The 20,093-nt window shown below is 40.5% G+C and overlaps 2 protein-coding genes across 3 annotated transcripts; both read right to left on the reverse strand.

The window, feature by feature from the left end:
- Positions 1-3,956: 3,956 nt before the first annotated feature.
- Positions 3,957-11,648, reverse strand: Med1 (Mediator complex subunit 1). Its single transcript, XM_076792288.1, has 8 exons — positions 11,141-11,648; positions 10,716-10,861; positions 10,169-10,302; positions 9,953-10,091; positions 9,498-9,717; positions 9,185-9,410; positions 8,879-9,110; positions 3,957-8,664 (listed from the first exon to the last, which is right to left on the reverse strand). Exons 1-8 carry the CDS (start codon positions 11,169-11,171, stop codon positions 4,327-4,329), a joined length of 5,466 nt encoding a protein of 1,821 aa, XP_076648403.1. The 5' UTR covers positions 11,172-11,648; the 3' UTR covers positions 3,957-4,326.
- A 316-nt stretch (positions 11,649-11,964) lies between these two features.
- Dysf (neuronal PAS domain protein dysfusion) lies at positions 11,965-20,078 on the reverse strand. Of its 2 annotated transcripts, none has more exons than XM_076792648.1 (9): positions 19,419-20,078; positions 18,369-18,545; positions 15,724-15,785; positions 15,543-15,632; positions 15,215-15,391; positions 14,888-15,072; positions 14,708-14,814; positions 14,218-14,371; positions 11,965-14,095 (listed from the first exon to the last, which is right to left on the reverse strand). In XM_076792648.1, the coding sequence occupies exons 2-9, from the start codon at positions 18,415-18,417 to the stop codon at positions 13,183-13,185; spliced, it is 1,737 nt and encodes a 578-aa protein (XP_076648763.1). In that variant the 5' UTR covers positions 18,418-18,545; positions 19,419-20,078; the 3' UTR covers positions 11,965-13,182. The 2 variants fall into 2 exon arrangements, with proteins under 2 accessions (XP_076648763.1, XP_076648761.1); XM_076792646.1 differs by having other exon boundaries at positions 18,369-18,550.
- Between the last annotated feature and the right edge of the window lie 15 nt (positions 20,079-20,093).

Here is a 20,093-nt window from a genome sequence, read left to right on the forward strand (position 1 = left end):
TTCCCATCGGAAAAATCGTCTTCTTATTACGCTCTCCGTTCGAGGCGAGGTATTGTCTACTGTACGGCACTCCCGCTCGAAAAATACATACAATTCTCATTCGGGGAATACGCAGTCACACGTGGAAAGTAAGCATACGTCGTGCGCCGCGACGGCAACCGTTCAATTCTGCTTCTAACATCACGAATAGGCAACAGACGCGACTCCGTCCAGCGTCCCGTCTCTCGCCGACATCGTCATACTTCATTCATCCCCTCAACCGAAACATTTTTCGCCTAATTTGTACAAAGACACGCTCGCTTCAGCAAAATCGGAGCTTCAATCCTGCGACGCAGCTGCGAAATTAAAATACCATAAGTAAAATTGAGAAGAGCATACTGCCAATAAAAGTCTACGGTTTTTATTTTTTTTTTCAACGAAATAAATAGTTTCCACGGAAACCGCTATAATGGCGTACCGTTCAAACTAACGCTTACCACGGAAACCACTATAGTGGCGTACAATATTTAACAGGTTAAGAGGCTAATAGGCTAAGTTTGACATTCGTCTGAACGATTAATTCACCCCTTTTCTGTTCTGTCGGCAAGCAATCTGTACACGAGTAGGTAATCAACTTTTACAGTGTACAAAAGGTAACTACGGTGCGCACGATGAAAAGAAAATGTTCTGTTCACTTTCTCGTTACGTAATCTCAGGGTATTAAGCCGCGTGGATTGAAGTGCAAGGAATTGAAGCTCCGTCTTTACAAACTCGTCTCATATTTACTTGTCACTTAGCATCCGCCGCTCACGTTTCTTTCGCTATTTTTTCGTTCGCGTTTCCGCAGCGCGCTTTGACGTCCCCCCCGAGAGAAATATCGTTTGCGTCAAAGAAAAACAACCACCCCGTTCCAGTAAGCTCAACATTCTCGTTGCGACGTGTTCTCTTATCAAAGCTCCCCTATTCTCACGAGAATCCTGCCTGTTATCTCGACACAATCGCGCGAGGAACACAGGAGTTACGGTGTATAGTGATCAGGATTTAATCAGTTGCCTTACGATCGCTAATGAATTTTCCACTCTGAACGGCAGTAATAATATTGATAGATGTTAATGGAACTTGAAAGTGAATGGAAGATACGGTAGTTCTTTAGACTCGCATAAAACTTGAATCTTACAACATTAATAATACTTGAATCTTATTTTGCATAATGATCCGAGGACTAATCATTGTACTGCGGATTTTTTAATGTTTTCGCTGCTATGCATTTCATCTACCCACTTCTGTCCTAAATGTATTGTTTACTAATTTATACTAATTTATTGTTCGCTAATTAATAAATTAAAAAATTATCGTTGCTATCTAAAATGACTACGGCCGAATAAAAAATTTCATATCAAAATTTCAAAGATAATGACAAAAGTTTAATTTAATTGTATTACCGATTTCCTAAACCGACGTTTATCACGATCTGTTTTCAAGTTCCATTAACCACTAAGTTTGTACTTTTAACCTGTTTGTACAATCCAACAAGGAATGAAGTTCCTCAATTTGTTTGCATTAAACGTTCAATAAGGAACTGAAAACAACTTCCTCAGCAATTATTTACAATGAAATTTGGCAATTGATCTTGATTATTGCGAACATTTATTGTAAATTCGTATTCGTATATTGCTAAATGGAAATAGTGCCTTATCGAAGATTTATGCTATCCGTCTTTCTTCCGCCATTTACAGTAAAACCAGAAACACGTTTCTTTAATAACACTAATTATTATCTAAACATCGAGCGGATTAGCGAGAAACTATACCGAATTTAGCAGACCTGTTTATCTACATTGCAAGTAAATACAAATTATAACATAGCGACAATGAGATAGTAAAATTTCAGTTTTCGCTAAATAAATTTGACGAGCGTTGGAAAAGTCTTTTCAATTATCAGATGAGATGAAGAAAGAATAATGAGCAACGACGTAGTGTATGTATATACAATATAGCGGAAATTAGGAGCCGAATCTTGCTACTCTAAACGTTTCTCTTGTCGATCGCGATCGGACGTATCAATAAATATTTTCCATGCGAACGATTAGCTATTTTGTGGTAGACACAGCCATTGGATAAGATCATAAGGCAACGGATCAATATAGATAATCGATTCCCACGCATAATCGTGCCGAGTCTTGATCTTCGAAGCATTTACTCGACCGAGGGCCGTATGCAACGTAACGATGTAACCGTGCAAGATACTGATCGATCTGCTCGATTGATCGGTAACAGACAGCTATAGCGAAGTACAGATTTACTTAATTTGTACATACATACATCGCCGAAGAGTGTTGCACGTGAATGGACAACAAACACAAAAATACGATGATAGCATTGCGATGACAAAGGACTCGATAATCGCTTATTCTCCTGCCGACGAAGAAGTAAAACGACACAATTGCTTGGTGAAGAAACAAGCTTCGATGATATTATCGTAGAATTTTCTGGATTGCTTTCAGAACTTGAAGATTTTTTTTTTACTTCATAAAATCCTTGTTATCTTGTCACGAACTCGAATGCATCCTGTTTTATTTCTTCGTCTAGCTTACGCGAAATGAACTGATCAAGAAATGCCTTTCAACGTCGTACACCCACGGTGTCCTTATAAATATTGTCCAGCGCGCATTCTATCGAAAATAACTCCTGCCTGTACATATTTGTTTCTGGTACATCGCGTCCATTTTATTATTTTTCTTCTGACCACCCCCCCCCCTGCGCCCACCTGCCCCGTTTCGTCCTCTTAAAAATCTATAAACAAACGTTTTATTGCTAACCTCGAGTCCTTTCGCGATAAACGAAGCGATACAATAAGAAGTCGCTATGATACACTGTGACGCTAAAATACTCTATTATCCATCTCTGCAAACGAGCATTACAATGGAACCGTCTTTCTCTACGTACGGGAAGATTGCACTGTCTCAGTGTTCGCGTACGAGGACGCAAACAACACTATTGTTCGGTAGGACATCTCGGAAGAATTGCGAATTCTTAACAATGTACAGGGCGTCACATCGTAGTTCATCGATTAACCTGTTGTCTCGGAAGGGAGAAAGAAAAAATTCTCGTGTAGTAGATTTTGCGTACATTTCAGAATACGCATTAAAATAAAATATATTTTCATCGTTGCGAAATGCATTTCTTCCTATTCAAATCGATAAATGTGAACACTAATTTTTTCATGAAATTGATCATTTCCATGGTTCCTTGTAAACAGATACGATATCCTAGAAACGAGCGATCACGTTTTACGGAAAGGCGGAAAGGAAACGCTGCGGAAAGGAACAACTCAAGAAATCAATATAGAAAAATGTTACTTAAAAAATGATCTTGTCGGTTAATAAAATCGTCCTTTTTGTAGAAATTACACGTTTTATAATAAAGAGTCTGAGGTATAAATGGATTCGTGACACTGGTAAAATGGTTTAAAAACGTTTCTATAATTACAGATCTCTACGTTCCTTTCGATCAACATGGATCCAATAAAATCCAACCAGCTTGTTTCTAGCATCTCTCTATCTTGCGCAGGGAACCTTAAAATTCACAACATTCAATTCGCTAATAAAAACCGAAGAAGAAAAACGGTTCTTCGAAATGTGCATAGCTTTCCGAGAACCGTTCGACTAATTTCCACCAGTGTTTCGCAAACAATCAGTCTCGAACCACCTGGGAAATAGACAAAAATATTCGCACACCCTTTAGAAAGGAATAACCTTTAGCTCTGTAATGGTTTGGGGGCTCTCGTGACCCAGTAAAATTTTCTATACAGTGATTTTCGTATCAGTATTGCAAGATAATTATAAACGTGAAATTTCTTCGACTCCAATCAAGCATTTCGATTTTGTAACTTTAAAGTGTACATCTACGAGTATTTCAGAAAATTATAACCGAATTTTTAGGAAGATCCCAGTGTAGTACTTCTTAGTCCGAGGAAACGGTAAACCACGTCAGGGTTAACATTGAACCAAATAAATTTTCCTGAAATACCAGAATTAGTTTACATAGTGTTCAAAGTGTTAAACAATGTCAGTACAAATTGTCTAGTGAACTAGTGCTTTTAGCATCTCGAAAAAGACTCGAATCGTTTGGTCCAATTTGGAAAAAGTTATTTCCGTTTAAAATGTATACGAACACGTTTGCCCGCCAGATACATGTGATGCCAGTGACCCGCGGTCACGGAGTGAACGAAGCTTGAGAAACACTGATCGAAGGCAGCATTAACTCACCGACCTAGCAGGACACCCTGTGTCCTGTGCGACGCTTGCGTGATTCGCGGATAAAATTAAATCTAGAGTTTCAGTAACCTTCATTTACCCATTCCCACCAGCGCCTCGTCCATCAGCTCGTCGTCGGTGATGCACGGCGAGGCGGAGTGAGGCGAAGGTGGGATGACTCTCGGCGAGGGTGCGGGACTCTTTACGATGTGCACGCTCACGGAAGGACTGGCCGGGAAGGCAGGAGGCGGTGGTGGTGGCGTGTTCCTTCGGACCGAGGCCGCCTGCGTCATCGCCCTCTCCGGAATGCTGGTGAAGTTCAAGCTCTTGGCCACATCTTTCGGCGTGGAGAAATCCAGCAACATTTCCGCGGCCTCCTGAGAAGTCGTCGGCGGTATCTCCGTGCCGGCTGGCTTCATAGTGTTCGACGAGCTTTCCGAGGACGCCGCGGTCCCCAGCGAAGAGGCGCTCGAAGGTCCTCCGGAAGACGGTACTTGCTGCTGCTGCGGTTGCTGTTGCGGTTGCGGCTGCTGTTGCGACTGTTGCGATTGTTGCTGTTGCTGCGACGGTTGCGCCGGCTGCTGGGGCTGCGGTTGCTTCTTCTCTTCCGACTTGTACTTCGCCAGATTCGCGTCAACCGGTTTGATGCTCAGATTCAAGCTCTCCGAGTTCCCGTTGCCGGAGCTCGGGGCGCTAGTCCCGTTCCCGCTCGCTATCGTGCCCGTCGCCATCATGGTAGAGTACACAGGTTTGCTGGTAGAGGGTGCATCTGTACCTTTTGGTAGAACGGCCATCACCGACCCACTTCCAGCGGCGTCATCCTTGCCGCTGACCGTGGAGTTTATAGCACTACTCAGAAACTGCGTGTTGCTTCTATTCATCGACGGCTCCTTGCACGAATCGCGGGACTCGTTCTCGGTCGACTGCATCGAGAGGTTCGTAGGGATGTCCAGGTCGTGCGAACTGTTGCTCGATAGAGGAGGAAGCAGAAGGTTGCTGGGGTTGTCGGCACCGAGATTCATAGACATTACCGAGACTGCGCTTGTCATGGAGAGATTGTCGGGCTTCGTTTGTACATGGTCTCGCCTACCCTGGTTCGACTGATCATCCGGCACCGTTTTGGCAGTGGTCGACGACGTGTTCGATATCGTTTGCAGTTTACCTGGCTCCGTAGCTTGCTTCGTTGCTATGTTGTCCAAAGCCTTGCCTGCGTCGGGAAGCATGGAGAGCTTCTCGGTCTTCTTGTCGCCGGATTCGGCGTTCGCTCGAGCTGATAATTTTGGTATTTGGAATTTGGTGTCTAGTTGCTTCATCAGCCCCTCCACAACCAACTGGGGCGGCAGATTAGGCAGACTCGATAGGTTCGACATGGTGGCGTGAGCAGCGAGAAGCTTGAACGCCCTTTCGCTCTCGCTCTCCTCCCGTAGACCAGAGGGACTCGATTTCCTGGTATCACTGATACCTTTCGATGGAAACAAACTTTTCTCGCCGGACTTCGACAACCGGGATTTGTCGCGGTTCCGACTGAGATCCGTCACGCCCGAACTGGTCGTTTTTGGACAGCTCGAGGAGGACTTCGAGGACATCACGCTCTTAGAAAGCAGTCCACCGCTACCGCTACCGCCGACATTCAGTCCTCCAGCACCGTTACCGCTGCTAGAGTTTGGCCCTGATATGGACTTCAAAGCCGACAACATTTTCTGACCAAGTAGCGTCGCTTTGCTACCGCTGCTGCTGCCCGAACCGGAAGACGAGGATCCAGACAACTTCGGAGAAGTCTGAGACGCGGGTTTCTTCGACGCAGGGCCAGAGCTGACTCCTGGTTTCAGGCCGGTGTGCGTTTTTGGCGAACCGTTTCCCGACATCGAGGCCGACGAGGTGGACGAACCCGAAGACGCACCGGTTGCAACGGACGCGGAGGACGACGACAGTTTAAGGTTCGTACCGGACTTCGAGTCTTTTGTGCGTGTTTTATTGATTGTTATCTTCATACCGTCGGAGCTGTGCTTCACCATGTACTCCCCAGGATTTTTCGACTCTATCGAGGAGTTCTTACTGACGCACTTCCCCTCGGCAGCCTTGGCCGACGAACTTCCGATGTTTCTCTCTTTCTGACCACTCGAATTACCGCTACTACTACCACCGGTTGCAGACTTGGTACCACCGTTGCCACTGTCGTCCGTGCAATGTTGAGCGTTCTTCAGTTTATCAATGACGGCGCTCAGCGAACCCTTCCTATTCCTCGCCTGTTGCTGGGCGATAGCAGACTTGCCGAGCTCCGAGCTACCGGAAGGAGGCGTGCTACCGCCGCTGTTCGGCAAGGTGGTCTGCGTTTCCCCGCTAGGAATTAATTCCAGTTGTTTTAACTTACCGCTAGAGGACTTTGTCTTAGGACTCTGGTGGCCGCTCGATCCGCCGAAGGCTAACGACGATGTCTTTCTCTCCTTGTCACGGTTGGAATCTTTGCTCGAGGACGACGAGGAAGACTTTATCTTCGATTGTCCAGAATCGGTGGTTTTACTAGAAGGAGAATTTGCCGCGGATTTCAGCGCGGACATGCTCGGTTTACCGGTACTCGCTGAGCTACCATGCTTCGGCGACGATGTCCCATGCTTTGGGCTCACGCTCGCAGGCACTGGCGTATGTTTGGGACTACTGCTATAGACCGGAGAGTGCTTTGGACTTTGCACTGGCTTGTTTGTTGATTGTTTCAATGTCGGACTGGACTTACCTACGAGAGCGAGTGGACTGGTATGCGTCGGTGACGGACTAAATTTTCTTAGTGTTGTCGCGGGCGATGACGGCCGTGAGCTCAAGTTCGGCGGCGATTCGGTCGGTTTGATGCTCACCGATACCGGTTTCGACAATGGATCCTGCTTCGATGATATCTTATCCGGCGGTGGTCCCATAGGACTGTCCTCTCTCTTACGCTTACGTCTTTTCTCCATTTTTCCTTTATCCTCCGTCGACTTTCCCTTCGAACTCTTTCTCTCTCTACGCTCGTCCGTCAAACTTTTAGACTGCGTTGGTCCAGCTATTGGAGTTATAGTAATAGAACTCGGTAAAGTAGTCTGAGGCGAAGACGCAATCGGTATTATTTCAATACCTGGTCGTCTTTCCAAACCCATACCCGTAAGTACAGTGTTATAGTTTGTAGTTTGACCAAAACTACTGCTTGAAATTGGCGTTATACTTACTGATGGCGGCACCAAACTTTTGTTATCTTCGAATATAATCGGACTCTTTTTCTCTTCCCTTTTCCGTGACTTGCGGTCTCTTTTGATCAACTCTTCCACGTCTTGCAAGTCGTGAACTTCCGTAATCTCACTCTCGTTGTCGAAATCGTAATCGGAGCTCTTGTCCGTCCCCAGAATATCCGTCGGGTCCAGATTGGAAAAATCTAAACCGCTGGTTAAACTTGTGGCCGAAGTCGGTGTGGACGTCCTCGTTTCGTTCAAGTTCTCCCTGCCGCCGGTTGGCGTACCCAATGGCGTCGAATCCGAACTGGAGCTCTCCAACAGTATCTCCGCGGTTTCGTCTCCTTTTCTCTTCGGACTCCGCCAAATACTGTCTGCAGTTTTTCTTTTACGCGTCTTCTTCGTTCGCTCGTTCATAGGACTGGCTAAAGGGTTTTTTGCCTGACCAAGCAAAGCTCCCAGTTGCAAAGGATTCAGCATCGCAGTAGTTGTGGTATCGGATTGGCCGGAATATGACGGAAAACCGATACTATTCTCCGTTCCGGCATCTAAAAAAGGCTGCTGCTGTTGTTGTTGTTGTTGCTGCGGCTGTTGTTGCTGTTGCTGCGACGACTGTTGCCTCCCCATGGCTCCGTTCCCGTTGTTCAAACCAGGCTCCTGCTTTATTTTCGTCTCCCCGTTGGTAAAATCCGGCATCCCGGAACCGTTTTGGTTGTTTTGATCTTTCCCGGAGCCGAGATTCACGTTGTAGTTCCCGTTCCCGCTGTTCAGATTGTTCATTGGGCCCAAAGCGTCTCGGTTTTCCCACGATTTCATGAGAATCCTCATTGTCAGAGGTATACTTAAACACTTCTGCAGAACCTTTCCAGTCAGATCGGAAGTTCGCTCAGTATTCGTAATGCTGATGCCGTACAATTTGCATTTCAACGCGGAGATGTCCGTCAAATCCAATTCTGCGGTCGCCATTGTCTCCTCGAAAGGATGCTCCAAACTTACCGATATGTGTTGCCATGATAGAGCACTCACTTCAAATATAGTCGCGTGTTCTGGATCTTGACGAGCCATAGATCTGACGCAACTGGCGATCAATGTATTGAATAGCGCCTGCTGTCGCAGGTATACCAAGATCTGTGGAACATGGGCTGGATGCGTGAAGGAAATACTACAGACTAAAACGCCTTCCATGTTTTTGTTCTCTGTCATGAAGTAGCAGTGCTGTTGGTCCGGTAAACTCTACAACGAAACGCATACACAGGATAGTAAGCAGTCTTTATGTTCAAGAAGTAGAGGTGTACGATAAATAACCTGCAAATGCGAACATTCTAGGGAATCTCAATATATTCGAGAACCCGCCCCGATCCGGAATAAAGTTCTAGACCCGTTCCAACCCGACATTTTCAGGTTCTCGCACACCTCTATCGAGAAGTATCTAAAATGGTTTACATACAACATAAAGTCCTCTGTTGTTCCGACAATCTAGCTGGCCATCGCTGGCATGTTGAATAATCAAACTAAGCAACGGATGTGGAGCGGATATGTCTCCACATTCGAGTTCTGTGACCTTTTGTATCCTACGTAACAGTTCCATACACATTGGCATTTTCTTAACAAGTTTCAATACGAAGCAAGCAGGTAATACAGATGAATTTGTACCAGTTAATGGAGCATAGGATGGAGTACTAAAAATAATTGATCAGTTAGACAACAGTTACATCGAAGTAAACAGATCCCGAACTTTCAACGGTTTACAAACCTTTTTCCTGTAGGACTTCTATTTACAGTTATGATACTAGATGTAGGCAACTTGTGAGCAGTGGAACCTTCCATACAAACTGTAACGGAATGACCAATCTTCCGTTTAATAACTATTTCTGAATTTAGTGCATCACAGGTACGATTCTCCTGGTCTATTAAATCATAAGGAGAAACAAAATATGTAAGTTTCATGGCATGACCTCCTCTTCTTCGTTCGAGGATCCCTAAATGAGAACATCATTCTACAGATCTGACAATAACATTCGGTTGTTGTTTTATAAATATTAGTGACATTAAATCATAAAACTAACCAACTGGACTTTTATGAACAAGATTAAACGGTTCTTTGATAAATGTCTGCAATTGAGCTAAAATACCCAAGTCAGCCTCCAGTGACTGTAAAGCACTGAATGCTTTACATTTTACTTTTTTATCCGCATTTAACTGATATATCGATGCTAAACCTTCTAATTGTACTGTAAAATCAAGGAAGTCTCCTCGTGACAAACAAGATACCAACACATCACAGCTCTGTAAATATATTATCAAGACATGTTATGTAGCATTAATATGAACCAAGGTGCTTTTAACTCTCATACATTTCTCAGGGTGCAGATCCGCCTATTTTCTGTTTCTAGATACTGCAAAATGATTAAATGATTTATTTAAAATTATGAAATGGGTGAACTATTATTCTATCATCTTCGGTACAACTATTTCTGAGACGTGTATGAGAGTCAGATTCTTTTCTATGAAAAGTTTATACCTGCTGTTCGTTCTTTCCCTCATGATGAATCTTTACATCTTTAACTACACCTGTCGGTTCCAAAAGAACTTCCAAAAAGAACATATCTGAGGATATAAACAACTCTGTACCTGGTGGACCAGACATCATAAATTTTAAGCTGTAATCATAGCATAAGTGTTATTGAAATTATTTGATTGTGTTTTTTAATAATATACTTGATTAATCAATATTTACCCCAATTGTCTGGTTAAACTCTCCAAGCGTTCCACCATGGACTGCAAGGAGGTTACTTTTATGGAATGTTGCAAAGTATCCAAACATTTCTGCAGCTGGCTCTTTTCTGCACTGTCTATGGCAAACCTCTTATCCTAGCATTGCGATAAATGCAATTGGTTAAATGTAATTTTATATGTACAGTAGGTATCGTGGTAAGATGAGAAGAAGGTCCCTGGCCAATTGGATTAGAGTAGAAGGGGCATGCCTCGTTTCACACGTATTGTCTGCTCTAGCCAAAATATTGGCTAAAGCGGTTACACATATTATGTAGCATGTGATATCAAAGCGTAAACATTGGGACTATGGGAACATCAGAGGCGGGAATAGGTGGACCTAGCGATAAACTCCTGCTCCTGCCTCCTTGCCCCTGTGCCATTCTGGGGCTCTTCTTCTCATCTCACCATGGTACTCGCTCGTTGCACAGAATAAGGTTCATATAAAGAATAGGCATTTCATCAGGGGTGCAACAAACGAGAACCTACACAATATGTTACACACAACTTACCAGCATAGCCATACGCAGATTTTTCGCAGTTTCCACCAAGGACTTGAATGTGGAAGCCTTGGATCGTAATTTTTCCATAAGCAATTCCATCTGCCATTCTTTCCCCTTATCCACTCCTGAAATACTGGTGGCTGGAGGCTGCCCACCTATGCAAAAATATTTATACAAACATCAGTACAATACTAAACATAAATTATAAAACAGCTGAAACTAATTTCAACAAACAGTTCGAACAATTTTTCGTAAATATAATGATCCCATAATCTTACATCATGTGTATACACAGAACATAAGCATACGTCGAAGTAAAATTCTTCTTTTTCTAATAATCAAAATGAACGTTAGTAATGCAATTGTAATTTTATTCGTCTCAAGACAAGGAAAAATGTATAATTCATATAAAATAAATTATAATTTACACTTACTAAGGGGCTTTTGTCCGTTCGCAACATCCATGTATTCTGTGTTGGATCACACGGATGTTGAAATACACGCGTATATCAATATACGTTTGCTATCGTAATATCACAACATTATTATACACTACATTGTGACAGGAGCTGTTATTTTCACCTAACCCACGTTTGATCGTACAACTGCTCCTAACCTTCACGCACAAATACAGCAACTATACTTGAAAGCCATACGTTTCTACGTATAGGCGTTATCGTCCATAGCATGAGTTTTAAGAGGGGATAGGATTCTGTAACGTGTTATTAAAATACGCTTTTCCATCCCCAATTATATTTCCACATTGCATATTGTAATATTCATGAGTTGCTGCTTTGTTGACTAATGTAACAAAATTGTAAATTTCAGTTTAAAGTTGAACAAACTTATTCATTATGTTTTATCGGAAATATAAGCCATGTTTGTAACCGCTACAGTTACATCGAATTATTGTATGACCCCCGTTCAAAAATTATATACTTTTCATGTAGAATTCGTCATATCTATGTAGCATTATGTTTTGAAGATAAAATATTAGAAGTATACTGTCAAAATGATTATGTAATATGCACAACTTCATGAAAAATGCATGTTTAAATCAGAGACGAAATTCAGTTTAAATGCCTTTGCGAACAATTCTAAGTCTGCACTTTCAATCCATTGAAGCTTCAAAGATGTACCGGTAGGTGATGAAATTCAAATGGAATAATTTTAATTCAAAGATATTTAACGTATTTTTAATGAAACTCCATTAAAAAACGAAAAGAAATTAATGATATTGTAGTAAAAGGTATTCCAATTCTGTTTTGTCATTTTTAATTTTTTAATCTTGTAAGAATAGAACAATTGACTTAAGAATAAAATTAAAATCATACTATGAAAATATTTGTATAAATTAATTAGTACACAGTAAAATCGATAAGAATCCTCTTAAAATCAATCCTCGTATATGGGTTAAAAAAGTATTCGACAGCACCATTTAATGATTCAAATTAATGAATCAAACATTTTCCTTTATTCATGAACATTTTTTCAACAAATGCATTGAACTGTCTCTAGCTTACACAAATATGTATAAACATAATTAATAATGATTAAACGTATTATCGAAGAACTAATTGCTCCTATAATGATATATCCATCATTACTGAATTTTACATGGAAACGGAAATCATTTCTAAAAAGCAATAAACTCATTTTTCTAAAATTTCTCTTAAAATGAAGTTTTTAAAAACAGATTAAAGTACATTTTTTTTTAAATACTAGTAATTAGGTACTCCTGTTCCTTTTATTACTCATATTTATTACAAATATGTAAATATTTCAATTCTACAATTTATTAATCATAATACTATATAATACCTTATGGCATTTCACCCACAAATCTCTGTTGGCAACAAATGAGTTTTAGTTAATACTGATGATATTTTGTTCTAACTGAAAAGATTTAAAGAACCGATTCGACAAGAATAGAACATAATTTTATCCACTTTCACCAAGAATTAATTTTAACGTTAATTCAATTTGATCTAGTATAATTAAGAAAGCATCAAACAGTATTCTACAATACCAATAAATTGTAACAATAAGTCTTTTTACAATAATTGCATTAGGAACTAGTTATAATGGATCAATTTCAATTAGAGATGTGCGAGAACTCAAAAATGTCGGGTACCGGATGATTGGGACGTCCAGTTTCGGGATTTCCAAGAATATTCGAGAATACCGAAATTTTGGAGAATCCATCCCGATCCCGAATAAAATTCTCGACCCATTGCGACCCAACATTTTCGGGCTCTCGTATACCTCTAATTTCAATTCATTTGAAATCAATCTTGCTTAATATTCAAACTTTCTGAATAACAATACCTTTTGAACAGCTTCTAGCTGAACTCAGTCTCTAGCACCTATTTTCTATTTTGTTCAGAGACTCAAACCTCCAAACTATTAGTCATATCTACTTTAAAAAAATATTTGCCTATCTAATATGAAACACCAATTCGTCAAGTGTACAGTCTCATTTAGGAAAGTCTTTAGAATCACTCATAGATTGGCCCTTTTTACGTGGTAACTGTAATGTGATGGGCTGAACATCCTGGACTTTCCTAGGCCCTTGATTCGAACTACGAAAAGTAATCTTTAAATTGGGCACATGCTGCTCAGCTGTCCAATCGAAGTTAAAAATTTGAGTTTCTGAGTGTAGTTCAGAATCTGGTGTGTCAACTGGAGTGGTTGGTGTTGCAACGTGTGGGCTAAGGTCTTGATGGACGACGTCAGGTACCCTTTGTAAAGTATCGGACCACACTGGGCTCGAGTTCCAGTGTTCCATGGTCAATTCAGAAGGATCACCTGTTGATCCAGCAATTGTCACTACTGGTAATGCCTTACCTTGAAGTCTTTTGTGAGATATATTTCTCTCGTTACAACAATAGTCCTTATCTAAGTCTGTGATATAATATTTAGGAGATGACAACGCATCCATATTATATTGACCATGGCATTGGATAAATTTCGCACGGTATCCACTTAAATTTTTGTGGTGCGCTTTGTACCTATCTGTGAATTGACCAAGCGCGTAATGACCATGTTGTACATTCACATGTATATTTCTGTTTTCATGTTCACTACTGCTTATCGACATGTCCACAGGTTCTGCGTCTTCACGCGTGTTTCTTCCTGTATACTCTTCCAGCTGTGTCTTTGTAGAACCATGTAGATCTTGCTCCGAATTTCGAACAGTAGGAGAATGCTGAGCATCGTTATTGTGAGGTAACGATCGAGTATAGTCTTGCTGTTGATTATTTTGGCTACCAACAGCATATGGCGTACTACGATTCTGATTTCCAGAGCAGATAGTATAGGTAAACTTAGTTTGAGAGGAATACTGATACAACCATGAACTTGAACGCATAACTTCTGCTTCCCTGTCACTGAAATACAATGTTTCATTAGTTACCAATTTTTTTATGGAGATACATTCACAAAAGTAAAAGTATTCATTGTCAATTTTAATGATACCAAATTTAGTTACGTTTATCTTACAGAAATGTACCTTAAAACTTGATTTGTACACACAATAATGGGATGCTGACATTCTTCAGATGTATCCTTGACTTGCAAAACGCAATGCACCCAGAACCATCGACCAGAACGACTTTGCAATCTTAATAATGCAGTTGCAGACCGTTCCTGATCAGACTGAATAACTGAAACAGTTATTAGTGGTAGGTAGAGGTGAACCCGTAATGTCGGGTACTCGATGGTCGAATCGGATCGGGAATTCATCGGGTCGAGCCGGGTTCCCGAAATTTTCGGCATTCTTGAATATACTCGCGAATATTCTCGGGAATAATTCTGAAAATTGTTGAGAATCCCAGTACATTTTAGATCCCGAATATGCTTGGGAATCCCTAATATTCTCGATAAACCTGAAAATTTTTGAGAACCCGTCCCGATCCGAAATTTTCGGATCCTTGCACACGTTTAGTGGTAGGCAATTGTAATACGTTGATTGCTTTAATTACAATTCTGGAAAAACATACCAGTTTGATGCTTGCAATATGCGGTTCGTATAGAATCCCAGTGTAGCAAATTGTACCATGACACGTTTACTAATTCATTACGACTATATTCTAAATGGCTTTCTGCACTGCAAACAACAAGTATTCTTAGTAAGAAATATTTTAATACAGTCATTACTTCCTTTTACAGAAAGATATTACGTTTTATCAATATGGAGATATTTCATATCCATAGAGTGGATTGTGGTGAAAATATTTGTTGCACCTTGAACAATACTTTCTCTGGTCTCTGGTAAAACAACAGGTGTACATGAAGCAAGGAAAACAAACTCATTTCGGTTGCAAACAGGAACAAAAGGTAAGAAATGACCTTCAACAAGAACTACCTATAAAAATAACAATAAAACAACGCAGGCAAAAGTAAAGATCATTAAATCAAATAGTAGTGTAAAGAATATCAAGATCATTAAAAAAAAAAACAGTGTAAAGTAGAAGCTGTAAGAGATAGATTATGCACTTAGAAACTACCTTTTGATCACCAAAGCGTAGTTGCCTTCGAGAGTTTCTGGATACATTAATTCGACAGAGGAACAATCTTCTATCACTTGGAATTGGGCTATTTCTAGATAATTGATTTTGTACAACTATATGATCTTGCTTGTCTATAACGTCATAAACACTATCCCCGTGAATAAGCAGGTCCTCCTAAAATACATGTTTTAATATTAGAGTATCATATTGTAGGATGCACAAATATGAAACAAAATTTCTAAATGATTTTAAATTTCTGTGTCAATCTTTATTACAGATTGTCACCATAGTCAATTACCATGCTGTTTCTTTACAACTACTTTACCATAGAATGTCCAAGATATTCCGCTGCATTTTCTGATATATACAATAGTTTTCCTTGCTGGGTCATCATCATTATAAATCCGGACATGGCCTGAAAAATTGCATGCATTGTATGGCCAACATTTGTACCGTAGTAATTGACGGTCAATAATACAATGCGATATGATGATAAACAATATTACTTTTGAAAATCCTATGTTAGGAGTCGGGATATTCGTAGAATCGGATGGACAGTTTTTCAAGGCTGAAACAAAAGATGAAACACATATTATTTTAAACGAACTTTATGAAGTTATGAATTTGTACATCAAATTATTTTTAACATTAATTTCTTATTAATAATTATATATAACGCATGTTATTAACCACTTATTTAATGATTTTTAGGAAATAAACATTTACTATATTATTAAATGTTATTGCAAATTCTTTAATTTTTATTAAATATATTATAACAATAAAATGTTGGAACAAATTCTATTTTTAAATTAGAATCGATATAATACGTAATTGGACAGCAAGATTAGAGATCTTTGTTTTCCTTACATAATATACAATAAAATTGAAATTTGCGCAATATAAAAGTAATATTGATAATATTATATGTACGGATATATCATTATTGTGAGTTTTATTATTCATAAACATCTATATACCTAGAAGTTCCCTTGATAAGTTCTTTTTTATCTGGATACTAATAAATAACTTTTACGAACATTTATCTTACGTGTGGCACAAAAAAGAATATTAAAATGAAGACGAAAAATACAGAATAAACTAATTTATTTTGCGTCTAGCAACATATATAGGGTCGGTGCAAAGATCCTGTCGTTTATCACGAAAAGAAAAGTTTGTTATGTGTTTTATATCGAATTTTTTCAGTTGGTTTTTTCTCTTTTATTTCAAGTCAGAAACTATGCAACTTCTAATTTCAAAAATCGAACATTTCCAACATGTTCTTTTGTTTCATTGGAAGATGATTTTCTCGTTTCAAATACAACCAATTCGACCAACAGCATAAGTGGTCCTGACTTCGTTACAACTTTTATTGAAAATTCAAAAATTCAAAATGCGTTTCAAAGAAGAAGAAAAACAGAACATTAAAATAAGCGACTGGACAAATCGACCCAATAGTTCGATCAAACGAATAATGCATTTTCCGTTCCATTTTCAAAAAATTTCTTTATCCAAACTTGTCTTTCTATTAATTCAGATATCGGAGGCAACAGCTTAAAACTTGAAATATTCTCTGTAAAATATGAAACATTCTGTCGATAATTTCAGTGCATCGTGGTTGCAACGATGTCGAAGCGTTCGTGCCCCCGAATAAAATCGGTACCGAGGAACCATAATCGATCAGGGTCAATGCGAAGGTGGACCGGTGAAAAATTCATCTCGGTCGCGGATTTTCGTATTCTCCGCCGACGAAAAAGGTCCATGGAAAGGGGGAAAAATGAGCAAGAAAGGGAGGAGGAAAAGAAGCGTATGCTAATGCAGCATGGCAACGTTTACAAACGGCGCTACACGGGACTATAGTATCGAATACTGTGAAACAATGAGTATGTAGGAGAGAAAGAAAGAACGACCGAGAGCGGAGAGACGATACAGAGGGAGTATGGGTTACAGGAGCGTGAGAGTGTTGTTGCAAAGGCCGACAGGTCAGCGGATCACCCGGAACTCGCGCTTAGACTCCGCCGAGTTTGAATGTACGCCGATCTTACCTTCTTGCCTTACCTACCTCCCTACCTTTTACCTATATATTACTCTCTACGCTTGCACAACGGAGATGCCCGAAGTTTTTGATCCTCGAAACGCCGTTTAATATTACCGTCGCGAAAATTTCATCGTCACAGCGTTTAACCGTTCTCTTTTTCTCTTTTTAAAATTAAGTTTTTAACGTCGCTGCAACATCGAAGGTCATTAGCAGACTCCGGATCTTTGTGCAACATTTTCTACATCAATTGTAGGAACTAGAAGCCAAATGGAAAACTCTTTCTTCCGTTAGTAATTTGAATAGATCGAAAATAATATTTTGGCATTCTTAAATAATTCCTTTCAAATCTTCTTACTGTTTTAAACTTCATCTACTCAATTTTGTCACAAATGCATAAAATCCGCAATCATTAGCAACGCTGTATAATTTTTCGAATATTTCTGTTCCATTGCTTAGCAATTTGATGGTTTACGGTCTTCGAGACTCTGTGCAATTTTGTCATGTTATGATTAGAATTTAAACACGGTTCTACAAAAGAATGAAATTGTGTGGCTTTCGAGAGAAATAAATATTGTATTCAGTCAAATTATATCTAAAATTCTTTGTGTATGTAAATCAAATTACGTATCATATCGATTACGATTTAATCATATTAGGTTGTTTAATGCATATTTGGATATCGATGTCAACGAAAGCTTGTGTCAGGAGATATTAGCATTTGTAATCTTGTGTGTGCTTAATTTTACCTACAAATAATACACACGATAGTTGTGTTTTCATATTAAAAAATTCTACTTGTAGGCTTTCCAAGAAGAAAATTCTTCCAACGTTGTTACGATATACAGAAGAGAACGTAACTATCGTCGCACTAAATATAGCCAACAAGCATTCGAAATGATGGAAATTAATATTTATATCCAACACGAAAGCGAAACGTTTGAGACCGACGCCGTGTCCCAACGCTGAAATGACCGACAAAATGAAGACGAACTTAAAACGCGGGAAGATGGGAAGCATCGCGACAAAAATGCTACGAGTACGATTAAAATATGTTCATTTAAAAATTGCATAAGACCACCCCCGTTCCAATTATAATGATCTCATGGCGCTTACCTTGTTGAAAGTAATTGGCTTTTCGAAGAAATACGCAAACCAAGGCCATAAGCTGTAGCTGGGATAGTCTCTGGCGGGTCGAGGGTGGTAATGGCAGTAAATCACGTAAGTTGGCGATTTCGGCATTTATCAGGTCCCTTCGAAGTTTGCTGGCACCTTTCGTTGACTTGCTCGCATCTATCCTTCAAGCACACGCGGATGTTACCGATACACTATACCTATCGAAAACACCTAAACCTACTTATCGAAAGCAACGTAAAACCTGCATCATTTAAATTCAAGAAACATCGCAACCAAAACGCAAAATATATGCTTTAAAAACCTCCACCATTTCAATTAAGAACGCTACAATCCGAAACACAAAAGCGGATAACGTTTCATCAGAGATTTCAGGCTCTCGTCCTGGCATCGTACAATTTTTACTGTTCAGGCTTTTCAGTGTAAGCCATGTTCTTTTGAGATTGTTTTCGCAACGCTTGTACTGTACAGTGTGGTACCGGTGTCAGTGTGTCTTCTGACCTCTGATGAAGCTAGCTGCAATGCTTGCGAAACGTTGGGAAGACAATTTTAAAAGGCTCTCTAAGGAGCTCAGAAAGCCTCAACAGAAAAAACTGGATAAAATTTCACCATCAAATAAAAATCTACCCCGTCTCTATATCAACGGTATTTAATTTAAACCAATTTTTCAACTGTTATATTGTTGAGTAGCTAGGGACCAGACTTAATACCAACTACATTTAATTTAAAGCAATGGTAATTTTTTCAGTAATCAGCTAGGAGCCAAATCCAATTGCCAGGGACCATTGCAACATGAAATACCTTTACGAGTAAATTATTAAAAAAAATGTTGGAGGATGAAAAAGCTCTGGTAGCATGACCAGGACAACTGGTAGCGCGTCAACTGTCCCGATTCCTCAAGTTAGCCTGCCACCACCAAGCGGTCCGGTCACAGTGGTTCGAAAGGGGTAGAAATTACGATTGACAGTGGATATGTCGGATGCAGGGGGTCCGCGGCGTATGAATGCTGTGCAACGATCGATCATTACTTACCGATTGAACATATTTCGGTGACCAGGAGGACATTAGTAGCGGATCAGTTGTAGACGACGAGCGAGACATCCGGGTCGGCAGGTTCTCGCAAAACTGCAGCTACGATCTAACATCCGGGTCATAACGCGCCACTACACTGAACACGTGGATACTGGCGGAGGCTGGTTCTCCTACCTTCTCACCTCCGCAGCCCCCCTTTTTCTCCGTTGCCTCCACCACTGTTGGCCTGGCCTCCCTATCCGTCCTCTTCCAGTTCCCTAGCGGCCCGATAGCCCCCTCGTCCTCTCTCGCTGTTTGTATTCCCGAGCCTCTTTCGCCCCCTCGATTTATCTCACTCATTTATTTTCCCTTTCTCCACTTTTTCGCTCGCTCTCGCTCCTTTACCCCGTACTGCTACCACGGTCACGATCGAGTAGTCGTGTCCCTATACCACCGTCGACATCGCCATCCTCGCCACCACCACCGGCTACTGGTTACGTTTCCTGTATAACATGCGGTTTTGCCCGAATCATTTGCGCCGAGTCCCGCCTCGAGGACTTTTCGGTGCCTACCCGGGTACCAGAGGCTACCATTTGCTAGTAGACGATCCGCCGATCCGACGGGATCTAGCCTCGCGATCCACGAAAATCGAAGAGATAGTAGATAAGAGAACTTTGGTATACCCTTCTTGCTCTG

This window comes from Halictus rubicundus, chromosome 8 (genome assembly GCF_050948215.1).
Source record: "Halictus rubicundus isolate RS-2024b chromosome 8, iyHalRubi1_principal, whole genome shotgun sequence".
In the NCBI taxonomy this organism is placed as follows: Eukaryota; Metazoa; Arthropoda; class Insecta; order Hymenoptera; family Halictidae; genus Halictus; species Halictus rubicundus.

Coding starts and splice junctions, on each gene's coding strand:
- Med1 (XM_076792288.1), bottom strand. CDS start 11,171: ATGGATGTTGCGAACGGACAAAAGCCCCTTA. Junction 9,718..9,952: donor AGGGAAAGAACGAACAGCAG/GTATAAACTTTT, acceptor ATATATTTACAG/AGCTGTGATGTGTTGGTATC. Junction 9,411..9,497: donor TGTTCATAAAAGTCCAGTTG/GTTAGTTTTATG, acceptor GTTCTCATTTAG/GGATCCTCGAACGAAGAAGA.
- Dysf (XM_076792646.1), bottom strand. Junction 15,633..15,723: donor CTAACATAGGATTTTCAAAA/GTAATATTGTTT, acceptor GCAATTTTTCAG/GCCATGTCCGGATTTATAAT. Junction 15,392..15,542: donor AATATCTTGGACATTCTATG/GTAAAGTAGTTG, acceptor CATGTATTTTAG/GAGGACCTGCTTATTCACGG.